The sequence below is a fragment of the Lentinus tigrinus genome (assembly GCF_003813185.1).
Source record: "Lentinus tigrinus ALCF2SS1-7 unplaced genomic scaffold L226scaffold_6, whole genome shotgun sequence".
Lineage (NCBI taxonomy): Eukaryota > Fungi > Basidiomycota > Agaricomycetes > Polyporales > Polyporaceae > Lentinus > Lentinus tigrinus.
Window position 1 is genome coordinate 442,111 of NW_027137915.1, and position 24,239 is coordinate 466,349.

At 56.8% G+C, this 24,239-nt stretch overlaps 12 protein-coding genes across 12 annotated transcripts; 4 read left to right on the top strand and 8 right to left on the bottom strand.

Annotated features, from left to right (window-relative positions):
* Positions 1-78: 78 nt before the first annotated feature.
* L226DRAFT_532298 (uncharacterized protein) lies at positions 79-1,068 on the bottom strand. Its single transcript, XM_067680232.1, has 2 exons — positions 190-1,068; positions 79-125 (listed from the first exon to the last, which is right to left on the bottom strand). Exon 1 carries the CDS (start codon positions 907-909, stop codon positions 199-201), a length of 711 nt encoding a protein of 236 aa, XP_067538085.1. The 5' UTR covers positions 910-1,068; the 3' UTR covers positions 79-125; positions 190-198.
* A 1,512-nt stretch (positions 1,069-2,580) lies between these two features.
* Positions 2,581-3,794, bottom strand: L226DRAFT_532299 (uncharacterized protein). The gene is made up of 5 exons (XM_067680233.1): positions 3,736-3,794; positions 3,359-3,671; positions 3,143-3,277; positions 3,000-3,092; positions 2,581-2,930 (listed from the first exon to the last, which is right to left on the bottom strand). Exons 2-5 carry the CDS (start codon positions 3,515-3,517, stop codon positions 2,781-2,783), a joined length of 537 nt encoding a protein of 178 aa, XP_067538086.1. The 5' UTR covers positions 3,518-3,671; positions 3,736-3,794; the 3' UTR covers positions 2,581-2,780.
* A 476-nt stretch (positions 3,795-4,270) lies between these two features.
* On the bottom strand, positions 4,271-6,762 carry L226DRAFT_324666 (uncharacterized protein). Its single transcript, XM_067673922.1, has 4 exons — positions 6,295-6,762; positions 6,226-6,235; positions 4,438-6,158; positions 4,271-4,381 (listed from the first exon to the last, which is right to left on the bottom strand). Exons 1-3 carry the CDS (start codon positions 6,372-6,374, stop codon positions 4,452-4,454), a joined length of 1,797 nt encoding a protein of 598 aa, XP_067538087.1. The 5' UTR covers positions 6,375-6,762; the 3' UTR covers positions 4,271-4,381; positions 4,438-4,451.
* Positions 6,763-7,151: 389 nt separating this feature from the next.
* On the bottom strand, positions 7,152-9,816 carry L226DRAFT_551466 (aspartic peptidase A1; the record flags this gene model as incomplete). Its single annotated transcript, XM_067682819.1, has 6 exons — positions 7,152-7,449; positions 7,507-7,738; positions 7,794-8,528; positions 9,347-9,406; positions 9,455-9,543; positions 9,596-9,816. 6 exons carry the CDS (start codon positions 9,814-9,816, stop codon positions 7,152-7,154), a joined length of 1,635 nt encoding a protein of 544 aa, XP_067538088.1.
* A 234-nt stretch (positions 9,817-10,050) lies between these two features.
* L226DRAFT_532301 (acid protease) lies at positions 10,051-12,756 on the top strand. Its single transcript, XM_067680234.1, has 8 exons — positions 10,051-10,524; positions 10,577-10,665; positions 11,068-11,127; positions 11,186-11,607; positions 11,659-11,699; positions 11,754-11,964; positions 12,017-12,077; positions 12,131-12,756. The coding sequence occupies exons 1-8, from the start codon at positions 10,292-10,294 to the stop codon at positions 12,547-12,549; spliced, it is 1,536 nt and encodes a 511-aa protein (XP_067538089.1). The 5' UTR covers positions 10,051-10,291; the 3' UTR covers positions 12,550-12,756.
* A 27-nt stretch (positions 12,757-12,783) lies between these two features.
* L226DRAFT_503855 (Phosphodiest-domain-containing protein) lies at positions 12,784-15,631 on the top strand. The gene is made up of 13 exons (XM_067677953.1): positions 12,784-13,362; positions 13,420-13,510; positions 13,562-13,575; positions 13,637-13,654; positions 13,710-13,749; positions 13,802-13,888; positions 13,942-13,991; positions 14,046-14,103; positions 14,155-14,239; positions 14,293-14,354; positions 14,431-14,617; positions 14,680-14,915; positions 14,981-15,631. The coding sequence occupies exons 1-13, from the start codon at positions 12,983-12,985 to the stop codon at positions 15,305-15,307; spliced, it is 1,635 nt and encodes a 544-aa protein (XP_067538090.1). The 5' UTR covers positions 12,784-12,982; the 3' UTR covers positions 15,308-15,631.
* Positions 15,632-15,691: 60 nt separating this feature from the next.
* Positions 15,692-16,890, bottom strand: L226DRAFT_558715 (uncharacterized protein). The gene is made up of 2 exons (XM_067683255.1): positions 16,827-16,890; positions 15,692-16,762 (listed from the first exon to the last, which is right to left on the bottom strand). The coding sequence occupies exon 2, from the start codon at positions 16,680-16,682 to the stop codon at positions 16,062-16,064; it is 621 nt and encodes a 206-aa protein (XP_067538091.1). The 5' UTR covers positions 16,683-16,762; positions 16,827-16,890; the 3' UTR covers positions 15,692-16,061.
* A 133-nt stretch (positions 16,891-17,023) lies between these two features.
* L226DRAFT_532304 (uncharacterized protein) lies at positions 17,024-19,292 on the top strand. Its single transcript, XM_067680235.1, has 4 exons — positions 17,024-17,135; positions 17,200-17,209; positions 17,264-18,976; positions 19,038-19,292. Exons 1-3 carry the CDS (start codon positions 17,056-17,058, stop codon positions 18,965-18,967), a joined length of 1,794 nt encoding a protein of 597 aa, XP_067538092.1. The 5' UTR covers positions 17,024-17,055; the 3' UTR covers positions 18,968-18,976; positions 19,038-19,292.
* On the top strand, positions 18,841-20,543 carry L226DRAFT_324853 (uncharacterized protein). Its single transcript, XM_067673927.1, has 2 exons — positions 18,841-18,976; positions 19,038-20,543. Exon 2 carries the CDS (start codon positions 19,156-19,158, stop codon positions 20,485-20,487), a length of 1,332 nt encoding a protein of 443 aa, XP_067538093.1. The 5' UTR covers positions 18,841-18,976; positions 19,038-19,155; the 3' UTR covers positions 20,488-20,543.
* On the bottom strand, positions 20,543-21,155 carry L226DRAFT_324760 (uncharacterized protein). Its single transcript, XM_067673924.1, has 2 exons — positions 21,062-21,155; positions 20,543-21,011 (listed from the first exon to the last, which is right to left on the bottom strand). The coding sequence occupies exon 2, from the start codon at positions 20,980-20,982 to the stop codon at positions 20,599-20,601; it is 384 nt and encodes a 127-aa protein (XP_067538094.1). The 5' UTR covers positions 20,983-21,011; positions 21,062-21,155; the 3' UTR covers positions 20,543-20,598.
* On the bottom strand, positions 21,156-22,312 carry L226DRAFT_324769 (uncharacterized protein). The gene is made up of 2 exons (XM_067673925.1): positions 22,291-22,312; positions 21,156-22,235 (listed from the first exon to the last, which is right to left on the bottom strand). The coding sequence occupies exon 2, from the start codon at positions 21,973-21,975 to the stop codon at positions 21,280-21,282; it is 696 nt and encodes a 231-aa protein (XP_067538095.1). The 5' UTR covers positions 21,976-22,235; positions 22,291-22,312; the 3' UTR covers positions 21,156-21,279.
* Positions 22,313-23,395: 1,083 nt separating this feature from the next.
* On the bottom strand, positions 23,396-24,039 carry L226DRAFT_568585 (uncharacterized protein; the record flags this gene model as incomplete). Its single annotated transcript, XM_067684186.1, has 2 exons — positions 23,396-23,719; positions 23,803-24,039. 2 exons carry the CDS (start codon positions 24,037-24,039, stop codon positions 23,396-23,398), a joined length of 561 nt encoding a protein of 186 aa, XP_067538096.1.
* Between the last annotated feature and the right edge of the window lie 200 nt (positions 24,040-24,239).

Below are 24,239 nucleotides of genomic sequence, written 5' to 3' on the forward strand. Positions count from 1 at the left end.
CTGCAATGACATCGAGAAGGAACATAACGAGCTACGGAATAGCACAGTGCGCACGCGTACGTCGCTGCTTCCTAGATCACTGTAGAACAGTTCAGTGCCAATAATGAGCAGATTGTCTAGAACAACTGATCAGAATGCCAATGAGCATGTTGTCTTGACTCAGAGGAAGGAGATGGTAGTGTGCCTCACCCACAACGCCTAATACGACTCTTCTGGCATGTCCCAACTTGTCATACCGTCATCGCTGCGGAACAGCTCCCAATAGTCGTTCTTCATCTTGAAGGCAGACGGAACATAGCGGCCGGCTACAAAAAGGGGGCCTGTCGCAACATCGAACTCGCTCACGAACTTCGATAAGGGCAGCAAGTCCTCTCGGGTACATCCCGAGATGTTGCACACCAGCGAGCGGATCGGATGGGCACTCCGCTTCCGGGAAGCGGCCATGCGGACCACAGCATCCAGCGGAACCTTTTGACGATTTATGGCTGCGCCTGCGAGACCTGGATGGCAGCGATAGTCCTGAATGAGCCCTATCTCGATGCCCAAGGAGTTCAGCCCTGGAGCAGGAATCTCCGCTGGGCTGCCATCGTTCGAGGACGAGGACGACGGCGTGAGGGCTTCTGCAACCTCCTTCAACAGGGCCTGGCCAGAGAGTGGCGTCAGCCTCTGCTCGCACTTGACGAGTAGGCGAGACAGCGAGGGCATCTTCACCAGCATGGAACGGAGGAAAGAGAGGCACCCGACTGCGTTGGGAAGTATGGAGAGGCGGAAGGTCGTGATGTCTCGCGTGTCCACATGCGCGACGAGGTGGGAGAAGTCGGAGTTAACGAACACTGTAGCGTGTACGTGGAGCCATATGCCGCGGTTCTGTCCATGCGAGATGAAGTGCACGTTGCCGTATTCTGCCATATGTATGATGTCCAGATGTGTAAGTCCCTTGATATTGTACAACGTGGAGAGGGGCGGCTTGGTGAGGAATTGCCTGACCGGATAGTGCCCAGCAGAACGCTCGAGGTTATCGAGCCTCATCACCGGGTGTCTGGGAAGTTTCAGGAGGGCGAGGATGGCTAGGGCATACTCAACGTTCATATAGCCCATTCGAAGACCACGAAGGTGCGGCAGTACAACAGGAGACAAGGTTGGCTTGTCGTCGCCGGAGACAGGTTCGAAATCCGAACCAGAAGAAGCACCAGGCAGCAACGCTGTCGGTTCTGTGTGTTCGAACGTCTCCAGACGGGGGCAATTGCGGAGAAGGCGGAGGAATCTCCGGATATCGCATGTCATAGTGTCGAGTCGGAGGTGGACAAGGTTTGGAAACGAGTTTCCTGGGACAAAGGACATTTGCCTGAGAGCGAACGCCCTCAGGCTGGTGGACGGTCCGCCGAGGATAACGGGCATACCTGGATCGTCATTGTAGTCCGTGTATCTGTGCGAGACGTGGATATCTAAAAACTCGAGGTTTGGCATGGGTGAAGCCAACGACTTCAGGATCACCTCCATGGGTTGATCCTCATCGATGTGGAGATGTGCTTCCCGGATGCGATGAGGGTGGCTACCGTATATGTGCGGAAACAGGGATCGCCTCGCCGAGGGTATCTGGGAATAGATGTGCAGGGGTGCCGCACCCGAGCGGCCGAAGACGGTCTTCGGACTCGGTATGTTACTCCACACCATATCTGTGTCAATGATGTTGTACCACATCCTGGGCCAATCAAGCGCTGTGGTGCGCCATGACTTGCAGACCAGAGTGAGGCTGTGTGCCTGGGCTGAATAATTTGGGCATGGCTCAAGTATGTTTCTGCCAGGGGCGACGACGAAGTCAAAAATTCGTCCGAGGATCTCTGGAGGAAGTTTGCTTATAGGCGTCAGCCTGTTGTGATGCTGGTTTATGCGCGACACGACCGTAAACAGCGTTGCTCTAGCGTGAGCGAGCTGTCCATAGAATCAGTTCAATCGAGTCACACTTGAAAGACGATTGTGTACGACTGCGAGTACTAACCTCCTCCAAGCTGTGAATCAGAAGGCGACGTTAGCGTATCAGTCCAGCCATCATATTGGCTCGAACGAGCTTGCCTGATAGTTGCGTCATCACCTACTGCATCTACAGCAATGTTCAGCGCGTTCAACGCTTGCGTCAGTTGTGACGAAGCCATTGCTGCAATATGAATGATTGATAGGAGACCAGCAGGCGATCTGTCTAGTGTGGCGGGTGGTACAAGATAGGTTGTTGGCGCTTATGCGGTCGGCCGATCGTGTTGACACGTATCCCATACCTTCTCAACTATCTTCGCGGCTTCACGGTGCTGGGACCAAACCGAAAGCAAGAGATAACTCTTATACATGGATTTCGATGCCAAAGAAGTGACAAGAATAAGGACACGAAACGCAACTAAGGGGTAATTAGATAGCCTACATACTACGCTAACACGCGCGAGAGCGAGAGGCAAGGCAGGCAGAAGATGGAGTAAGTAGTCTCGTCCCCATCCCTTCTACTTACAATGTCCAAAAACTTCCGAGGTGCGCAATTGCTCATCGGATGTTGGGTGCCTGATGCGGCAGCAATATCATGAAACGCGTCATGACGGGGGCTATATGTGAAATTTTGGTATCGGCACATTTCTCGGTGGAGATCATCGCAAACAATTGTATGCTATGTACATCCTGATAGTGGTATACATGAACGAATTGCAACAATAATCAAGGCAGCGACAACCTGTTATATGACTAGCATGATGTCATCTGGTCGTACGGTCGTAACATCGGCGCGCGTCGCGTCGCGGTCAAGTCTGAGCACCTCCTGCGATGGCGGCACCTGCTGTGTCGTCGCTACCAACAGTGTTCGCGCGGTCGCTGGAATTGAAGGTCGAGCGAGTCTCAGCGACTGCGGCTTCGCGTGCATGGATATCGGCCAACTTCGTCTCTCTCACTTGCTGTTAACCCAAGATATCATGAGCATGCGTCTGAGGCGTACGCAACCCCATTGGGCGCAGAGCGCTCACGTCGTTGTGCTCTTTGCTCTGGCGGAGCGACTCGTGGTGCAGCTTCCTCTGCTCAAGGTCCTGCGCGAGTCGATCTTGGTGCTGGTTCTTGATCTAAGGCGGGATCGTGAGACTTGGCCGGACGGCGGTCGGTGGGAGCTCACCTGGACAGTCTTCTCCGCGTTCCGCTCATTCTCGATGGCCGCCTCGTGTTTGTGTACGGCGTTATTCAGGGCCTTTGCAGCCTTGTGCTCATTGGCGACGGCCTTGTCGAGGGCGTTGGCTGCCTTCTCTGCAGACTGGTATTTGTCCGGTCAGCGTGGGTCGAGGAATGAATGGGGCAGGCACCGGTGAAAGCAGGGAGCGGTCGGCAAACAGACCTTGATACTCTTGCTGTGGGTCTTGTCGGCTTGGGCGAGGTCGTTGGTTGCATGGTCGAGGTTCTTCTGGTCTGAGCGGGCCTCTTTGGCGACTATTTTCTCGACCTCGCGGACCTCTGGGTTGTCGGAGAAGGTGTCGGACTTTCCAAAGAGCGGCATGGCTAGGTGGGTACAGGTAACAGTGGATGCGGTCGGGAGTGTGCTATGGCTGCGTGCAGGGGTGAGCTTGATGGCAAGGAGAGAAGGGGAACGGCGTTATGGTCGCCGCTTTTAGCACCAAGTCCAGATTGGGACGCGGTTCGTGATGATGTCACTGATGGGGGCAAGGACCAAGTTCAGAAAGGGAGCCTGTCGCAACATAAAGCGCGTCCACGAACTTCGCATCCGCACCAATTCATCCAGCGGAATCTTGGCACAATTCATCTCGATACCGAAGGACTCTGGTGGTTGGGTTATCGAGTGCTGCATCTACAGCAACGTTCAGCTCGTGGTATGTTCGCGACAGTTGAGACGAAGCCATTGCTGGCATGCGATTGACAGACGACCAGTGCGGTGGTGGTGGTGGTGGTACGAAAGAGAAACTGGACAGTAGCGCTGCGGCAGCTCAGAGCAGGCCGTTGGCGCTCTGGCTTTTTAGATGCGGAACGCCGAGCGTATTGACACATACTCCACACTTCTTCACCGTGTTGAGACACAGCCGTAAGCATGAGGATGACTCTGTTGTACATGTATTCCGATGCCGAAAAAGCAGCCAAAAAACGCGACTAAGGGGTAATAGCCTACGCTAACACGCGCGAGCCTGAAAGCGAGAGGCAAGACAGAAGGTCGATGAGGTAAGCGAGACGGCGACCTGCTCACAGCCGCGAGAAGAACGGGTAACTTCGAAGGCGGTCTGCGGGCTATAGAGGGTACGAGAGGTGCCGGTGAGAGGCGAGAGGTGATGCGAGCTGAGAGCCGAGGGAGATACTTAGCACGAAGGACGAGAAGGAACATACTGAGCTGCATAGCATGCGCACGTTACAACTGATCAGAGTGCCAATTAGCACGTTGGCTTGACTCAGACGAAGGGAATGCCTCACCCAAACGCCTAACATTACTCTTCAGGCATATTCCAACTTGTCATACCGTCCTCGCGGCGGAACAACTCCCAATAGTCGTTCTTCATCTTGAAGACAGACGGAACATCGGGGCCAACTTCGAAAAGGAAGCCTGTCGCAACATAATACGCGTCCACAAATTCCGATAACGGCAGCAAGTCCTCTCGGGTGCATCCCGAGATATTGCACACCAACGAGCGGATCGGATGGGCACTTCGCTTCCGGGAAGCGGCCATGTGAACCAATGCATCCAGCGGAATTCGGGCACAATCCATCTCGATACCAAAGTAGTCCAGCCCGGGAACGGGGATCTCCGCTGTTCCGCCCTCGTTCGAGGAGGAGGACGATGGTGTGAGGGCTCCCGCAACCTCCTTCAACAGGGCCGTGCCAGACTGGGCAGGCAGCCTCACCCTGCACTTGACGAGGAGGCGAGACAGCGAGGGCATCCTCACCAGCACGAAACGGAGGAAGGAGAGTCGCTCGACTGCGTTGTGAGGGACGGAGAGACGGAAGGTCGTGATGGCTCGTGTGTCCAAATGTGCGACCAGGTGGAAGAAGGGACCGGGGTCGATAGCGCGTACGTGGACCCATATGCCGCAGTTCTGTCCATGCGAAATGAAGTGGAGATGCGCATTGTTGTCTTCTCTGACGTGTATGATGTCCAGATGAGTATGTCCCTTGACCTCGTACAACGTGGAGAGGGGCGGCTCTACGCGGGATTGCCAGACCTCATGCCAGTCAGGAAGCACGGCATAGCGCGAGTAACACGTGAGGTTATCGAGTCTCATCACGGGGTGTCTCGGAAGTTTCAGGAGGGCGAGGATGGCTAGTGCATACACAACCTTCATATAGCCCATCCGAAGACCACGAAGGTGCCGCAGCACAACAGGAGACATGATTGGCTTGTCGCCACCGGAGACAAGGTCGAGAACTGAACCGGAAGAGGCACTAGACTGCAACGGGGTCGATAGCAACGTTTCAGTGTGGGCGAGTTCGAGTGTCTCCAGTCGGGGGCAATTCCGGAGAAGGCGGAAGAACTCCCAATCAACGCAAGTCATAGTGTCGAGTCGAAGGTCGATAAGGTTTGGAAACGAGTTTCCTGGGACGAAGGACACTTGCTTGAGGGCGAACGCCCTCAGGCTAGTGGACGTTCCGCCAAGGATGAGGGGCATACCCGCTTCGAGTTGGTACGTGCGTGACCTCAGGCCGCTCAAATTCATAAACTTGAGGTTCGGCATTGGGGAGGCTAATGAACGCAGGATCACCATGGGATGATATTCGTCGATGTTCAGGAGATGTGCTTCCCCGATACGATGAGGGTGGCTACCGTATATGTGCGCAAACATGGATCCCGTTTGGGAGGGTATCTGCGAATAGATGTGCAGGGGTGTCGTGTTCGAGCGATCGAAGACTGTTTTCGGATTCCACGCGTAAGCCGACCCCATATCTGCGTCGATGATGTGGTACCACATCCTGGGCCAATTGAGGGCTGTAGTACGCCATGATTTGCAGACCACAGTAAGGTCGTGTGCCAGCATCGAATACGTTGTGCTCGGCTCGTATATGTTTCTGTCGGGGGTGACGACGAACTCAAATATTCGTCCGAGGGTTTCCGGAGGAAGTCTGCCTACAGGCGTCAGCCTGTTGCGATGCTGATTTATGCGCGACACGGTCGTGGACAGGGTTGTTCTGGCGTGAGCGAGCTGTCCATGACATCAGATCCGGTCAGTCAGACTAGAGAGACAATGCTATATGACTCCAATCACCCACCTCGTCCCAGCTGTAAGTTCGAAAAAGACGTTAGCGTATGAGTCCAACATGGTATTTGCTCGGGCTTGCCTGGTGGTTGGGTCATCGAGTGCTGCATCTACAGCAACGTTCAGCTCGTTCAATGCTTGCGACAGTTGAGACAAAGCCATCGCTAGTATGCAATGAACAGACGACCAGTGTGGTGGTGGTGGTACGAAAGAGAAACTGGACAGTAGCGCTGCGGCAGGCTGCAGGCCGTGGGCACTTGGGCGCTCTGGCTATCTGCAGTCGACGGCCAAGCGTGCTGACACACGCCCACACCTTCTCAACTATCTTCACGCTGAACTTCCAAGCATGAGGATGACTCTGTTGTACATGGATTCCAACGCCAAAATAACCAGCCAAAAAATACGGACACGAAACGCGACTAAGGGGTAATAGCCTACGCTAACACGCGCGAGGGCGCCTGAGAGCGAGAGGCAAGACAGAAGGTCGAGGAGGTAAGCGAGACGGCGACCTGTCCACAGGCGCGAGAAGAACGGGTAACTTCGAAGGTGGGTTGCGGGCTATAGAGGCTACGGGAGGTGAGAGGCGAGAGGCGGGAGGTGATGCGAGCTGAGAGGGGGGAGATAGCACGAAGGACGACTGCCAGAGGCTCAGAAAGCAAGACGGACGGGTTTGCTGCGTGACAGCAAATATTAGTAGGTTATGATACAGGGCGCGGGGCGTGGACGAGTATGGCAGAGCGACGATCGAGCTACAACAGCTAAGGGGCGGGGTACGGTAAACGGTAGAGTACGACGCGCGGTCAGCGTGGGTAGAGTAGGAACGGGGTTAAGGGCAGTAACACAACTTCTCGAAGTCCGAGCCTCTTCTTCACGGAAGTGACGGGGAACGACCTCACAAGGACACAGGGAGCACAACACGGTAGAGACCCGGAAGGGCCCTCATACACGCGTACGGCTGGATGCAAAGGATGGACGGTAGTCCGAGCCGCGGTAGCTGTCGTAGCCCTTGCTTTCCCGCATCTCCATATCACCGTTTTCCAGGTTTTTGAACGAGATTTGGTGCGGATTCGGTGAACGAGGTGTCGTGTCGGGAAGACGCATGCTGGCCGCAGCGGCCTCTCTCTTCTTGCGGCGGTGAACACAGCAACGCCAAATGATGAGGCCAGCGACGATGATTACGAAGCCCAGGCAGCCTATGAAAATGTAGGGCCAGCGACTAAGAATCATCTCTTCGTACCTGCAAGACAACAGCAATGAGTTATTATCACTCGCAACGTACACAAACAGTACTCACTGCTTCTTCTTCTCTGCCTCCGAGATGGGTGAGTGCTGCATCTGGTCGGCAGGAAGGAGCGCGTGCGAGGAGTCACCAGTGGTGTCGTCACCATTGAGCCGAACTTTGATGAAGTCTTGGCGGGCCGCGGCGACATCGGTCACGGGGAGCAGCTGGAGGAAGGGATCTCCACGGTCGTTTGCAACGTTCTCCATGAAGTTGCCATAGTCAAGGAGAGTGTACGTGTTACGCACTGCGCGTCATGTATATCAGTTATACTTCGAAGGATCATGAGTTAGGTTACCCACTGAATGCCATGCCGAGAATGATGTCGTACTCTCCCAACAGACTGAAAGCAGATGTGATCGGTTGGAACGTGCCGACGCAGACCGTGTTACCGGTGGAGTCGACCATATTGAAGTCGCTGCTCGACACATCAAGCGGGTGAATGGGATACTCCATACCGCCAAACTTGAAGGAGATGTTGAGGTACTGGTCGCAGGGGATAGTCCACACCTCCGAAGCGCTGTTGTACTCAGCACCCTGTACACGTCCGTAGATCGCATCGGCCATGGCGCGAGGGACCTGGGGGAGGGTGAAGCCAGAGTCAAAGACGGCCACAAGCTGACCGTCAGGTGCGCTGGGCACAATCGAGTCAATCTGAATAGGCTGTCCGTCGGGACCAATAACCCCATTGACGTCAGTGAGAACCTGCCAATGCTGGTCCTCGTCTGTGAGCTTGTGGACCTTCGTCACGGGAAGCTTGGGCATGCTCGAGATGTTGGTGTACTGTGGGAGGAGTTCGGAGATGGTCAGCTGACCGGTGGCGGGACTCGCAGGGTCGCCCTCGCGGTCAAGGAGGATGGTGAGGTAGTTGGACGAGGTGGTGTTTTGTGAGAATATGCGGTCGAGGACGCTGTCTCCCGTTGCGTCGTCGACCTCGTCGCGGATGACGGAGCCCGTGTTGGGACCCAAGCCGATGAGGCCTTCATAACCCTGTGCCTTGATGTCGACTGAAAAGGAGGAGGTATCCTGTACCAGCACTGAAGTACCGTGTCAGTACACGGATAGAAGATGGTTGTCGTCTGGCCATTGTGGGTAGCTCATCCCGAGATGTTTTATACTACTAGAGGCATATTCAAACGACTGGGTAATGGACAGTTGAACAGTCATGCGCGGTGCCTCCGAGTCAGCTACTCGTACCAAGGCAAATGGAACTTCCTACATGTCCGTGACGAAGGAACTAGTTGCAAGCAGTCTCGAAACCAGACGGTATCAGCTTGTCTCCTGCTTGGGTCACTTATGAAAGGAGGCAGACGGACAAAGAACCCGAGCAGAGACAAGCCTATACCGCCTAGTGACTGGTGGCGACGGGTGAGGTACATATTGTCACGCCCGTTACCACCCTTTCCTGCTGTCAACCGCCCAAGCTTTCCCTCAATAGTTACGGCTACGCCTCACGACCTGAGTGCATACAGTCACTCTTTCAACCTCGCACAATCCGCCTATGTGTTTCCCTCCATGGTCTCTCCCAGCCAGAAGGTGTATGCGCGAGTCGGACATGGAGAGACGTTGCCTGAGGCGGGAATGCGGAGCGAATGTCGTGACAATGCGTGACCCATAATGGCCACCATGTTCACCAGATGGTTAAGACCCGACTGTGCTGCCTTGCTTCGGAAGATCCTAGCCGCCTGTTTCGAGACTAGGTGGCACAGACGCAATCGGTTGCCCGGGCTGAGAGACACCCAGTTATATATGGACTTCGCGTGTCGCCTCAACGCGAGTCCACGGCAAGCAGTGACCGTGCAGATGACAGACAAGAGGCAATATATCGAGGGCGAAAGAGAGACCGGCGACTCACAAAATGCCTGATCTTGAACGGTATAGTTGGCGAACTGGAGGTCGGCGGTATAGACATCGCCTGGAAGGCCTCAGCACCCATTGCGACGCACACACGGAACAAACTCACCAGCAGCCTTTCCTACTGCATAGCTCAGAGAGACAGACTTGCCAAGGTCCTTGGCGTTCGTAACTGAGCCGGTAACCCAGAGGTCGGAACTGCAGGCACTTGGTTACCTGCACGAAGACAGCAGACAGAGAGAAGGTGTACCTCCCAGTATCCAGCAGAACGGGGATCTCCCGGCCACCAAGGGTGATGTTCGCGATGTACTCCGAGTTGTGGGTGTTGGCGATAGGCACGGTATGACTGCCAGTTGCGCGGCGGGTCAGCGTGTTAGCGCGTTCGCGGACATGGACGTCGAAGGAGAGCGCGCGGACATGGGCGTCGAGCTCGAGAAGGAGAAGAGAAAGGACAGGAAGGAACGACCGCATCCGGTCTACACAGCTGTAAAGAGAGGAATGCCCGAGGCGAGGGGCGGTGGATAGTGAGCAGGAGGTGGTGGTCGACGAGAGAGAGGTGACCGGAATCGAGGCGGGCGGTGCAAACGTTGGCGGCGTAGCTCGCCCTTCCCCGCATGCTTCTCTTGTCACACGTACGACGACCAACGCCCTGATCTCGAGCTCGTCGTCGCGGTCGCTCTCGCCCATTCTCCGCACTTTGTCTGCTCAAACATGGCTGAAACGCAAATCCTGGCAATGGAAATTCGCGTCTTATGTCCGAGCGGAAGCTAACGCAGCTCCACCATGCCCGGCGGCTATGGCAGAGCGTTCCATGACCTGACCTGTGCAGGCGCGGACACGCCCATCGCCACAGGGCAACAGCCTGTCCATCCACTGCTGCGCTTCGGGTTTTTATGTCTTCTCCCCGCCGTCACTGTATACGCCTTTCCTTTACTCCCCCACGAGCATGAAGCCCTCCTCGCTCGCGGCATCCCTCCTCCTCCTTGCCTCCTCCGACCTCATACTTGCCTCGCGCTTCGGGATATATGGAAGACCGCGGTCAAAACAGCCCAGTGGCGAGCTCGCGCGAAGAGCAAGCATAGTCGGAAACACATCCATATCCAATGTGGGCGATGTAGAGTACCTCACTGACATCACGCTCGGAGGGAAGAAGTTCAGTGTGCAGATAGACACGGGCAGGTACGTCTCTGCGCTCTCGGTGACGGTCGCGCGGAGGTTAACACGCGGCCAGTTCGGACTTGTGGGTGGCGGGCGATGTTCCTAACGCGCAGGACACGGGCAAGACTGCTAAAGTGACGTATGCCGTCGGAGGAGTTTCAGGTGCGTCATGAAGCTCTGAAGCCACACACAAAGAGTCCGAGGACAACGTCCGAGCAACTGGGAGACTTGTTCTATGAACAGTCGCAGCAGGACACTTGTATACCAGGTCAGAGGATGTCAAAGCAGAGAGCATATTGCCCTCTCCTCGAACGCTAGTCACCCATGGACGTTTGGGACAGGACATTGTGACCTCCATGCGCCTCTCGGGGATCTCGGTCTAGAAATTCCGTCTGAGCCTGCTCGTTACGCTGAGAAGGCAGAGACCATACGATGGTTTCGCATGGAACAGCGATGTGTTTCAATGGAGCGAAGAGCTCGGACAGGTCCCCGGATCTATATTCTTATGGATTGCTCATAGCGCAGTGAGACTACTTGGCGGCTCACGCTAACGTCTTCGTACAGGTTCGGTCAAGACGGCTGAATTAGACTTCGCGGGCTATACAGTTGACAACCAAGCATACAGTGCGCAGCGCTCTACGTTTTTCATTGACCCGCGCTGACCGACTGTCTCTCCCCCCAGTCAGCGTAGCTGTGTCTAGCGACAACAAAGAGGGTAGCGGACTCATTGGTCTCGGGCCCAACTACGGCTCCCAAGTATCCGACGCCGTTGGCGACTCATCAGGAGACGCAGTCCTAGACCGGATATTCCAACAAAACACGTCGACCCCCAACTACATCACCTTCCTCCTCGGTCGGAATGACGATCCAACGGACCCGCCCACTGGCGACTTGACGGTTGGAGAGTTGATGAGTGGCTACGAGAACGTCACATCGCAACCGAAACTCTCTGTCTCTGTTGTTTCGAGCACAGAGACTGTGAACCAGCACTGGCAGATTCTCCTGGATGCGGACGGCATCGTCGGTCCTGCCGGGAATGATGTCATTTCTGAGTTCAACGTCGAGTCAGCGGTGGACTCGACGTCCAACAAGAAGCAGCTGACGGTAAGGTTTACACTAGATTCGCCTCATATAATTCCTCACACTTCCCCACAGGTAGTACTTGATACTGGTTATTCGCTGCCGCAGGTACCTACGTACGTGGTGTACTTGGGCGATTTACCTGATACATGATCGCTGACCCAACGCAGTGCCGTGGCGGAAGCCCTCTACAAGGATGTACCGGACGCACAGCTTGTCACCCGTTCTGAATTGAGTGGGCAAGTCTGGCAGCTCCCCTGCGACAAGGAGGTCAACATCACATTCAAGTTCGGCGGTGTCAGTTTCCCCGTGCACCCGCTAGACTCGAACATTGACCTCAACTTGACGGACTCGAGCGGCAACCATGTCTGCTTCGGTGCAGTACGTTGATATCTCCATGTACAAAAGTGCCAAGGCTCACCGCCCTCCGCAGTTCCAGCCGTTTGACCCGGGAGAGGACGCCACCTACGACGCTATCTTCGGCATGGCATTCCGTATGTCCTTGCTGCTTGTTTCCATCACCGACGGTTGCTGACGCCACCCACAGTTCGCAACGCATACACTTACATCAACTTCGGCGACTTTGTCGAAGGCACCAAGACCACTGCGGACCCCTACGTGCAGATGCTCCCGCTCTCGACCGACCTGGCAGAGTCACACTCGGACTTCCTCAAGGTCCGCGGGAACTCGCCATGGACCCCCGAAGATGCATCGATCGGCGACCGCCTCAAGGCGCACCTCCCGCTCGTCATCGGGGTGAGCGTTGGCGCGGGCGTGCTTATCCTCGCTGCGATCGCCGGGCTGTGCTACCGGTCGCGGAAGAGCAGGCGGACGCCGTTCTTCCAGCAGAGATACCAGCCGCTGCACGAACCTGCGCCGGAGGCGTATACCCTTGGGGCGGTACCAGACCAGAGTGGGCGGGCGTACCATCCGGCGTATAATAACCCATGGGACGCGCGGTATTGAGGGGCTGCGAGGTGACTGTTTGACTTGGTCGGACTCATGGACATTCCAGCATCTATCTACGCAATGTCTCGGTGCTATCTTATGTATTGATCCTTGCTTTCGATATACTTTATTTCGCATCCCGTTAGACGGCATGTACGGTGTATGTGTGTTGCACGCGCATGTGATCGCGTACTGTCCGTGGGAAGGCCGGTAATGCTAGCGTATCGTATGTGGCGCTTCGAGTCCCTTCGACCGACAGCACTCTATCTTGGGTAAGCTCCCGCCTCCGTGTCCTGACTCCCCTCGACTCTTGCTAGCCTTCCCTCGACCGTCTGCTAGACATACCTGCTGGCGGGCTTCCGTTACTTGTTCCTCGCCTCGCGCTAGACTCATCCATACTACACCCACTGCTACTGGTCAAGGATAACACGGCACCTAATCTCACCCTGACATGAAGAAGGGAGAGTATTCGAGGCTAAAGCGCGAGCCGTCGCCTCGGCAGTCGCACGACGAAGAGGAGCGCAAGTCTCTGATTCCTCCGGAGGAACGGCACCTCGATAAGCAGTACGACGAGGAGGAGAATGCGGAACTCGCGCCTCCGAGCAGGTCGCGCCGGTGTCTGGTGTTCAGCGTGCTGTTTTTCTCGCTGCTGCTGCTCACCATCGCCATTCCGTACCGGCGGTTCTTCTCGGACTCGGATTCGGGCGAGGATGAGGCGGAGAGCGGGAGCGAGGGTGGGTCGAGGTTGAGCTTGCAGACGCAGGGGCTGTTGAGCAATGGGACACACGAGTTCAAGAAGAGCGCGCTCATTGTGTCCATTGACGGTCTCCGGTATGTAATACGTTGCTATCACTAGCTTGAGTACTCATGACATATGCTGGGACGTAGTGCGGACTATCTTGACCGTGGCTTGACCCCTCACTTGCTCGCTATCAGCAAGGATGGGCTGCGTGCCAAGTCAATGAAGCCTATCTTCCCGGTACGTCTGTGTTATCATCCATGAACGTCCCTTGTGCTGAGTTCTGGGCAGACGTTGACCTTCCCGTGAGCATCCTACAACCCTGTATCTCTCCATGAATAGCGATTGACAATGTACGTCATGAAGCAACCACTGGGCTCTCATGTAAGGACGCACCGCACTGTGATGTCGACAAATGCCTATGCTGATGTGCATCTAGGACTGGGCTACATGCAGAATCTCATGGCATCGTAGGCAATGTGAGTGACTGTCTACTCTTCGCTAGCCATCTGGCCTTACCTTGATGAGTAGAACTTCTGGGATCCAGCAACAGGGCTCGAGTTCCAGTACAACCGCGCCGAGTCTGCATGGATATCCGGCTGGTGGTTCGGAGAGCCCGTACGTCGCTCTTTGATGCGTTGCGACTTACGATCTGTTGACTTCGTGGACAGATGTGGGAGACCGCGGAGAAGGCTGGCGTCCGGACAGCCAACCTGATGTGGTGCGTAGCTTGCCCTCTACAGCAGCCGCGTACTCGTCCTGATCATTGCCTCAGGCCGGGCCCTCCGAAGACTAGCACTGGTGCTTCGTCCACCTACTTCATCCCGTGGAAGGTGAGCTCGGCGCTCTCTTTTCGGTGTATGCGTTGCTGACATGCACGGCAGGACAAGGTCCCTCTGAAGGAGAAGCTTGACCAGATCCTCGCTTGGATTGACATGCCGTTGGAGAAGCGTCCTCAGTTCATCATGGGTATGTAACTCAGCTCGATAAAACAAATCATACGTCTGACAGAGAGTAATTAGCATATGAGCCGTCTCTTGATCAGGCAGGCCACTCTGCCGGACCGACGTCCAAACTCGTCGATGTCAGTGTCCCTCCCATGTCTCCCCCACCTTAGCGTACTGGTCACTGTGCTAACACTTCCGCATTTGTACCTGCAGAAAGTCCTCAAGGAAGTCGACGTCTTCGCACAAGAGCTCCACGACGAGATTGAGGCGCGCAACCTCACGGACATCTTCGACATCGTGTTTGTCAGCGACCACGGCATGACCGACACGAGCCACCCCGAGCTCATTTTCATCGACGACATTCTCGGGGAGGGCTGGAAGCACATTGAGCACGAAGATGGTCCGTTCTCGTCGTTCCCTATAATGACTGTCCTCGCTAACTCTGGCTAACTCGATCCATAGGCTGGCCTGCGATGGGCTTCCGCTTCGACACCGAAGAGAACACTGAGAAGTACTACAACGTGCTGCTGAATGCGTCTGCTCTGAGCGACGGCAAGTTCGACGTGTTCACGCACGCGACCATGCCCGAGCGATGGCACTTCGTAAACAACCAGCGTATTGCTCCCATCTACGTGGTCCCACGCATCGGCTACGCGCTGACGAATCGCATCGAGAATGGGTCGGGCATGAACAAGGGAGTGAGTCGCATCCTTTCCAGCAGCGTTTCCACGTTGTCTGACCGTGCCCTATCTAATTCGTGCAGAGCCACGGGTACGACAACGAGTACAAGGAGATGCACGCCATGTTCGTCGCGCACGGGCCCTTCTCCTCCGTCGTCAAAGCGATCGAGGCGGACCGCATCAAGGCACAGGCGAACTCGAAGAACCCCGTCCGTCGCTTCCTGGACCCCTTGCTCGGGCGGGACCTCGCGCGCCCGAACAAGGGCTGGCATTCGACGTCCGAGGACACGTATGTGATGGAGACGTTCGACAATGTGGAGATCTACAACCTCATGATGAAGCTGCTCGGCGTTGAGGAACACGCGGCGCCGACGAATGGGACGAAGGGGTTCTGGGATAAGTACTTCTGAGGGGGATGTTGGATGTGGGGATGTGCTCTCCCATACTACTTAGTGGTAGAGCATGGACGGTGCGTTGCTTGTGTATATCACGCTGGACTAGAGGATTCGGATTATAGTATTCTGGTTATAGTTGTAGTCGCTGGTTACCTTCACTGCGGGTTTCAAGGCTCTTCGCTTCTGCTGGACGCTTAGTGCTAGTTAACGGCTTCACAACCCTGCGCAGGACGCCCCAATCGACTCCGCCAGTGGAGGAACTGGAGAAGGTGCACGCTGGTACTACCACCCTTGGCAATAATTGTCCCACGCACTGGAACTTCGTGTCGGCCTCGTCGGATGTCTTGAAGTACTTGCCTCCTCATTTCGCACTAGACATCTCGAAGATACTATGCAAATGCCAGCGAAACAGGTGGGCTAGGGATTGAATTTCGGAAACTATGACCTGGCAAGTCGCACAGCACAGGCCTATATAGTAGAAATTGAGGTCGTCGACGGCATGCAGGTTTCAGTCCTCCGGGGGCTGGGAGGTACTGTTGCCGTCATGAACGCAGCGGAAGAGTCCTTGTCTGCAGTGGTTACACCCTTTTTCCGCAGCACCCATTGTAAACGTCTGCTGTCACCCGTTTGATACATGATCTCCTCCCAGGTCTCATCGTCCTCGTCTTCCCTGACCGCCGCACACCCAAAGTCCACGATAACAACACGCTTAGGGTGCTCCCGCGGCGTGAAGAGAATGTTGTTATGGTTTATGTCGTTATGGCACACGTCATGTCGTGAAACTGTCGACGATACGGGCGAGTGTGGTCCATAGATCCGCCTCGACCGCCTCGACAGGGACATCACGCAAGCTGATTGCATCCGGGATGTATTCAAGGACAATGGCAGGGGGTTGGATAGCACGCTCGTCTTGGGGGAGAATGGCACCGGTGAGGAGCAGACGAGGGATGACGGTGCCCTGTAGCACGCATAGGTGCTCGTATGCCATCTTCTCGGCCTCGAAGCATTCGGTAGAGAGGGAGATAAAATGGGCCTCCCACAGAGCAGCGCGCTCTGCTATAGCCTTAGGATCATCAGCCAACTCTGCATAGAGCTGACATTCGTCGTTGTAGGTGCCGGGTGGGAAGGCGACGGCGGCTCGCTCGGCAGCGAGGGTCCAAGGGCGAGCGGGAATACTCGGCGCTGGGGGGATCCTCTCGTCTAAGAAGCGAGGGTCATATATCTTGAGTACAACGAGATCTGGACCGAGTTCTTGTGAGCGTACGAGCAGGACGACGCTCTTCGTGAAGGGCATGAACGGTCGATCGATGGTGAAGGTAAAGGTGCGTTCGGAGGTGATGAAGGAGATACGCTGCCCGGCAGAGAACATGCCAGAAGGGATGTCCACCATGATGGTGGTGGTGTGTCGGTGGGAGAGACTGTCGTGGAAGGTGGGATGTTCTCTCCAGCCGCGTGTAGGTTACTGGGTATCTGTAAGTCAAGAAGTTCAGATATCCATGTCCAGTCTACGCAATGTCTGACAAGGGCACCATACCACCAGATATTTATTGAAAATTTCTAGTTGCCAAAACGTGAAGTTTGGTATGTTGGGGGTACTGTGATGGGAGTTAACGTTGGTCGGGTGTCCGCGCTTATGTATATCTGCCCCGGAGAGACGCCCACGGCCGCGGGCCGCGGGCCGCACGGGAGATCGGTGTCAGGAACTGAGGCAGTCTTGATCAAGTGCCTCATCCTCGCGCCGTCCTCGACATCTCTACTTCCCGATGTCTTCCTTGAGGGTCAGACATGCATTGGATTCCCTGGATGATGCCGTGGAGGGTTTCATTTGTTCCAAGCTGATTGAGTAAGCAATTTGCTACGTTTTATATCATCTCGTTTGTAACCGTTGACACATCTTCCCCTCATAGCGATGACGATGTGAGCGCTGCAATGCTGCGGCAAGTTGATGACATTGCTAACAGGGAGAAGTAGTTCAAGGACTTCGAATCAAGGCTGCGTACGACCCTCGTCCGTCTCCAACAACACCGCAATTCGTCTATGAGTCCTATGAACAAGCTTCCGCCGGAGCTTTTGGGGCGCATCTTCGAACATGTGGTCCAGCCGCAGGAGTGCTCGTACTCAGATTGCCATTCGGTGCAGGATGTATGTCGCTTGGCAGAGCGCCTCACTTGGGTGTGTTCTGCTTGGCGCACTGTCGCCTTGGCTTGGCCCAAGCTGTGGTACTTCATATACGAAACCTCGGAAAATCCCGCGGACACAGACAGGTCCCGACTCTTCCTGAGTCGGTCGAGCACAAATCCCCTTGACGTTTATCTTCGACTGCCCATCCGGGGTGGTAGGAGGGCTGTCTTTCAGGACATATGCAACACACAGCCATACCGCGTCCGGGACGTCCATCTGGCGTTCAGGACCAGTCCTCACGAATCGAATCCCGAGCCATTCAAACTAACAATCGAGTCCTTCCTCTCCTCCCCACTCCCCAACCTGGAATATCTATGCTTGGGTGTCAGCCCCAATAGCATGTGGGACCGTCGAGGTAACTTCTTGTTGTTTGGTGGCGAAAGCAGTGGACTACGAGCTCTCACCCTCGAACTTCAGGATGGAATGGATATTACACTCGACAACACATTCCCTAACCTCCTGCATTTGCGAATCGTCTATTTCAACTCAGACGGTCACCGGTACTACGGTACATCCCTGCTGGACAAGCTACTCTGCAACAGTCCTCGTCTGGAGACTCTCGTGATCGAAGCCTCCTATCACTTGCGCCTTCAGCAAGATGAGATGAGCCTCGTCCCAGTCCGGATGGCTGCCCTTCATGCCGTCTGGATACATGGCATGCCGCTAGATGTCGCGTTGCTCTTCCTGGCGAGGATAGAGCCATCCTCCGAGCGATTGAAGATCAAGGCCAGCGAGCTCGCACGCCCTCATGTCTATCCAGACCCCAAAACTCCCGTTGCAGCTCTACGCGCTATGGCTGGCCTGACACATCTCGACAAAGCCGTAGACATCGACAACAGCCCGCTGGCATCCGAGTGGTCCACCAGCCCCGAGTTCCTTCACCTCATCGCCAGTGGGCCACATTCTGGGATATGGTTCAACGTTGTAGACCGGGGTGTCGACTTCGATCACGTACAGCGTATCTTTTGTCGGCAAGTCGATCTCAAAGACATCACAGCCCTTCGCATCTCCTCATCCGGACCCTGCACGAAGCTCACCGAGAGCTTTGCACACTTTCACGAACTCCTGCCTATCATGCCCTCCGTGTCGACGCTCGTCCTGCGCCGGAATGACTCGGGAATCACCGTAGGGACCGTGACTTACGCGGCGCATCTTGTGAGGAGCACTCTGGCTCCGCCAGACTTCTGCAAAGTGCCCGTACCACTACTGGAGTCTCTCAGCATCGAGCTGCCCCTCTTCGGAAAGCCCGAGAAGCTTGTAGAGGGTATGCTCAGTATAGCCAGAGCGCGTGCGCGGCTCGGCCATCCTCTCTTATCGGTGACGGGCCGTGACTTGAAGGCAGATGAAGGAGGGGATGGTGTCTTGCCGATGACGCTGTCAGAGAACGGCTGTACTGTTGCTATGGCCTGCGACGGACGGTGGGAGCCGCTGCGGGATGTCACCCGTAATCCCATGTGGCGCGTCAAGAACGACTACTGGCGTCTTTACGATTAGTTCTTCTCGGTAAGCACAACTTCTAGACTGAATGCAAGTACCTAAAGTTGAAGTGAGACATATATCGCAGGACGTAGTCACGGTACTACCGACCACGGCGCAGCTCGAGTGCGGGTCTGCGAAGTTGACTAGTACTGTTGGCCAGAGTTTCGACGTCCGGGGTTGGAGCGACACTCAGCGATGTGTTTATGCTTTCAGGCCTTCAGGGTCTACCATTACTTATAAGGTTCACATTGTCACTGCCAGTGGGACTCTCTGGCCGGAAGTATTTATTTGTACTTGTTAGGATCCGGGGCTCTCGCATAACAAAGCCAAACAACGGCCCGCAGTTCCAGGTCGTCGCGTCGACGCTACACGTGCACCCCTCCGTCCACCGTGAGCCTCGGTCGTCAGCATCCTCGGCGTGGCGTATAATGCTCTCGAGGGACCTACAGCGCTCAAGAGTGCATGAAGATCCCCGTCTTGTCGACAATCTCAATGAATTGATCCGGAAACTGTCCATCCCACTGCCGTTTGCTCTCGAAACTCCGTGGGACCTCACGCCAGGACTCCTACTGGGGATCCTCGAGTCTATCTTACAACAGAGGCTCCCCATACCTCCAGTGGTACGCGCGTCTCGGGACTTTGCAAACAAGGTGCAAGCGATGAAGATCTTCCTTGGCGTGTTCGAGAACGACATCCTAGGTGGAGAGGACGTCGGATTAAGCGACGTAGATCCACGGAGATTGGCAACGGGAGAGGAGGATGAGGTCGAGTTCATCGGTGAGCTCTTGTGCTTGTTAGGAAGGCAAAGAGGTATCCTTGCAGGTCCGTCGCATGAAGACGATCTACCACCTATCCTCCCCTCCCGTGCGCGTCAACGCGCTCCGTCCCCATCCACGCACTCCACCGTGACAAGCGGCGCACATTCAAACTTGTCTATGATGCCCACCACGCTCGCCGATACCGATACCACCATCGAATCGGTCGCGTCAGAGCCTCTGGCCCCGCTCGCGCATCCGGAGCTACCGCAGCTGCCTACCCTTCCCAACCTCGCTTCCTCAACAGGGAGCTCGTCGCGCCGCACACAGCCACGGTGTATCCACGAAGTCGAGGACCCCTCCTTCGCCATTGATGCGGTCCTCGACTTCGACACGTCCGCCGCGGAGTCGTCCTTCTGCCATTGTACCTCCGCAGACGAGGAGGACGATCTCCCGCCCACTCCCAAGACCCCGCTCCCGTTTCGCACGAACGGATGGATACACAGGGCGGACGAGAACGCCGAACTGCAGTTCTACTACCAGCGGCGCTCGCCGCCTAGTGCCTCTCTCTCAACTGGAGGCCGTCGTGTCAAGTCGTACTCTGGCTTGTCGGCCTCCCCGTCGCACCCGCAAAGCCATTCTGCAGACAGCAGTGGGGCGCGACGGATCATCACACCCCACAACGCACCCACCGAGTACACCCTCGCGCTCTTGAACGAACGAGCCAGGTTGCTCGATGAGTTGGCGAAGGTCAAGGGGTCGCCCCCAGTGGTTCAGTAGCACAGTGTCTGGTGGTTTCTTGGGTTCCTGCTCTTGGTTGTGCATTGCTCCGGCCGTCTCCTTCATCACTCTTTGCATACGAAATATATGTATTCATCGTACGTCTCACTGCTATCCTATCGCTATGTTGTTGCGCTTGCGTATCGCTATCCGTGTTCTGATTTCGCTCGTCCATACTTTAACAGCTGCTTGTTGCGAGTGGTTATCCTCGCTCAGATGATGTATCATACGTATGTTGCTCAACGCGGTCCCTTTGCCTCCCTGCATTAACCAATTCCGGTTAGACCTGTGATCGAGGACGTCGTCGATCGGGCGACTGATTGGATCGCCCCGCCCATCCGTTTGAACGCCGTGCACAGCGGCACACCGTTTATACCGTACACGACTGCCGGTCCGAGGGTTGGACGCGAGAGCAGCATAATCATGAGGCCATAGCCTGATCGGGCCGGCCAAACTCTGGAATTGACCGGCCACCAGCAGACCGGAGCTGGACATGGGCTGGCTACCGCACCATGCGGCACGCTCTGTACTTTCCAGTCAGCACGGCGTCGACCGACGACGACCTACGACCTACGGCCCGCTGACTGTACGTGCCCCTTCGAACTCGACGCCAGCTTGAGCGCACGATGGCGCCATCTCCTCGACACGTACGCAGTCTGAGCTGCTTCACGGGGCAAAACCACGGACTCGGACGCCCGGCTTCCAGGACCACGAGCCTGACGCCCTGGACAGTAGTGACGGCACGGCAAGACGTCTGAATCGACGGCGTCGCGCCCGCCGCCGCCACCCCGATCAGCCCCGGACGTCCCGCATCGAGCACAGGGCGATCACGCTGCACGCTGCATACGAAACCCAATCATCCGTGCCGGGGATTCGCGGACGGCGGCACTTGCCTTGCACGAGTCTCGGGTGTCCAACAGTCACGGTCCAACAGTCAGATGCAAACGTTCGAGGAAAAGGATAGCCGGTAACCCCCCGCCTATCATGATGTGGCATGCCATGCCATGACTGTTGACACCCGGCAGACGTGCTGTGCTGTGCTGCATACTTGCAGCGTTGCAGGCGGGGGATCTGAAGACGGGTGGGTGCACACCCGTGCAGGCGGGGAGCGTCCTCGCTGGAACCTCGGCGGCCCGCCGTAAACGGTCGTCTGTGCGGTGGCTGCCAGTGTGGGGGAAGAGAGAGAGAGGGGGGGGGGTTGTGCCGCAGAATCGTCCGAGCGCGCGCCAGGACTGGAGGGAAAGATGAGGGGGAGAGACACACCACACCGCACGGCGAAGCGCGAAGATGGACGGGAAGAACGAAGACTTGGGGTTGACGGCAGCGCGAAGGCGGCATCGGGCATCGCGTCCGGCCGTCGCAGGAAGCCGTGTAGCGTGTCCGGTACGTACAAGACCGAGGAGCTAGAAGTATCGGAAGCCTTGAGCTAGCAGCGGCGACAATAGAGATAGATAGAGAGAACCAGCGGGGAAATTCTTGCTGGCGCATTGGCGAGCGCAATCAGAGGACGGAGGAGGAGGATCAGGTCGGACGTCTGCCTGCGAGTGCCAGTGCCAGTGCCAGTGCCAGTGCCTCAGGCTGCGGCCTAGGAACGCGATGCGGCAGTTGGATGTTCCAAGACGTCTGACGGTCGACCGCCCTCCTGGCGGTCGGCGAAAGCGCGGAAAGCACACGACCGCACGCCGCCGCCCGCCTGGACGCACCCAGCTCGGTATCTAGCATCTACATACCCTGCGTGCTTTGTGCTCCTGGCTCCATATCAGTCAGACTCAGAGCATCAGCCAACGGCAGATGGGCACGTACTCGAGTACAGTGTATCAAACGGCAGTGGTCCCTGCTGGAGTGCAGCTCATCGGGTGGCACGCCACGCCTAGGCCTCCAACGACCAAGTACTAGAGCACTGCGTCTACGGCCCGCCACGGCGCAGTGCAAGCATGGCACGGCGACCCTGCCTATTTCGGGGTGCACAAAGAGGCTTTAGGCTTCGGCAGCCGGTCCAGGCCTGGGGGACCGCCCTGTCCAGATTGGGCGCGGGGGGCGCGGAGGGGGGTTAAGTCCGGCAAGGTTGCAATATGATAGGGCTGTGGGAGGAGGCAGTCATCACGCGTCATACTTCCGTGACCGTGGGCACGGGGAGTGCTGGGGGCCCGAGCAGGGTGCGGACGCGTGGGCGTGCCAGCTGCGTTCCCACAGGCTGGCTGCCCGACACAAATTGCAGAATCCCATGGGCCGTGTACCCATGTCCAGGGTCCAGGGACGGGACTGGAACTGCCCATACACATACACGCCCACGCACAGGCGGCGGATTATGACGAGGGCTTCGAACGCACGCACTGGCCATGGTCGTACCGTGTCGTGATAGACATGGTCCAGCCGGGGGCAGCGCGGCGGAGCGGCCGTACAGCGTCCGTGCGTTCCCGGGGTGCGGGTGCTGGGTGCCCCAAGTCGACATATTCGTATAAGCCGCGCACAACGTCCGAGCGGGGGTGAAGTCTTAGGAAAGGGGAAAGGGGGAGGGCGGGGGTATAGAATCTTGCAATCTGCTCTGTACCCGAGATCGGCGTCGGTGTGCAGGGAGATCCCACAGCGACAAAATCAGGCCCAGCGACGCACCCCGCGACATCCCATGCCTCTGATGGCCTCTGGATCGGAGGATCGGATAGGCAATACTTTCCCGCACACCGCGTTCTCCACGCCGCAGGGCCCACCGTGCCAGATCCGGCCACGATCCGGGCCTGGGTGCGCACACTACACCCTGCACAGAGTTTTTGCGCTCTGAGGGCTGGGAAAACGCGGAGAACGCCATGCGAGCGCAGACGCGTGGGGTAGAAACCTTGATGGCCACGCAGCGGGGTGCGGGGAAGGGCCCAGCTCGGGCGAACCTCGCGGCAACCCCGCACGCCGCATTCTAGACCTGGGCCCGCTGGCTACCCACAGCCTGCCCGCCCTGCAGGTTCCTACCGAGCGCGCCCGGTTCGGCTCGGGAGAAGTAGGGAGGAGGCCTCGGAGGAGGGTGGAGAGAGTTGGACAGGAGCTTGTTTGAGAGCTGAGGATGAGAAGAGGGGAGAGAAGGGAGAGAAGAGTCCGCAAGCGGGAGTGTGCGAGTGCCTGCTAAGGTTTCGCCCCTGACAAGCAGGGTTGCGATGCCTTGTCCTTGTTCGTATCTGAGAAGCCGCCGACGGAAAGGAGGCGGGAGGAGAGACCTGATGACCGGCACCTTCGATGTATCGCCCTGTATCGATGTAGATCATAGAGAATAGACGTGAGGTGAGCAGCCGACGTCTGCACGGGGGCCGCATGATGTGGATGTCGTACAACGGCAGGCTCTGGCAGGCCGCCGCCGCCGCCGACAGCGAGGTTCGCCCGCGGGGAGCCCTCGGGCGAAACAGGAGTCCGAGCGACGAGAGCAGCCTGGAGTGCGGTCGGTAGTGGTCTTGTCTGTGGCTCCTGTGTCAGCAAGGCAAGGCACATACGCTGGGTGATGACATCCTCCGCAAACGCAGAAGGCGACAGTCCATACCACGCTCCGTCCGCCGCGGCGCGGCCACGCATGCGGTGTTCTCGTCGAGGATTTACGTGCTCCAGCCTCCAGGTGACGGATGTGCCGCACCTCGGGCCTTGCCTCCCGCGCTGTCGCACCTAGGCCAGCACCAACGCGGAGGCGAGCTCGGCGACCTGGCAGGTATTGCGCGTCAGCGCGCAGCGTTCGCAAGGTAATAAACGCAAGGGACACGCACTTGCTATAACCAGCG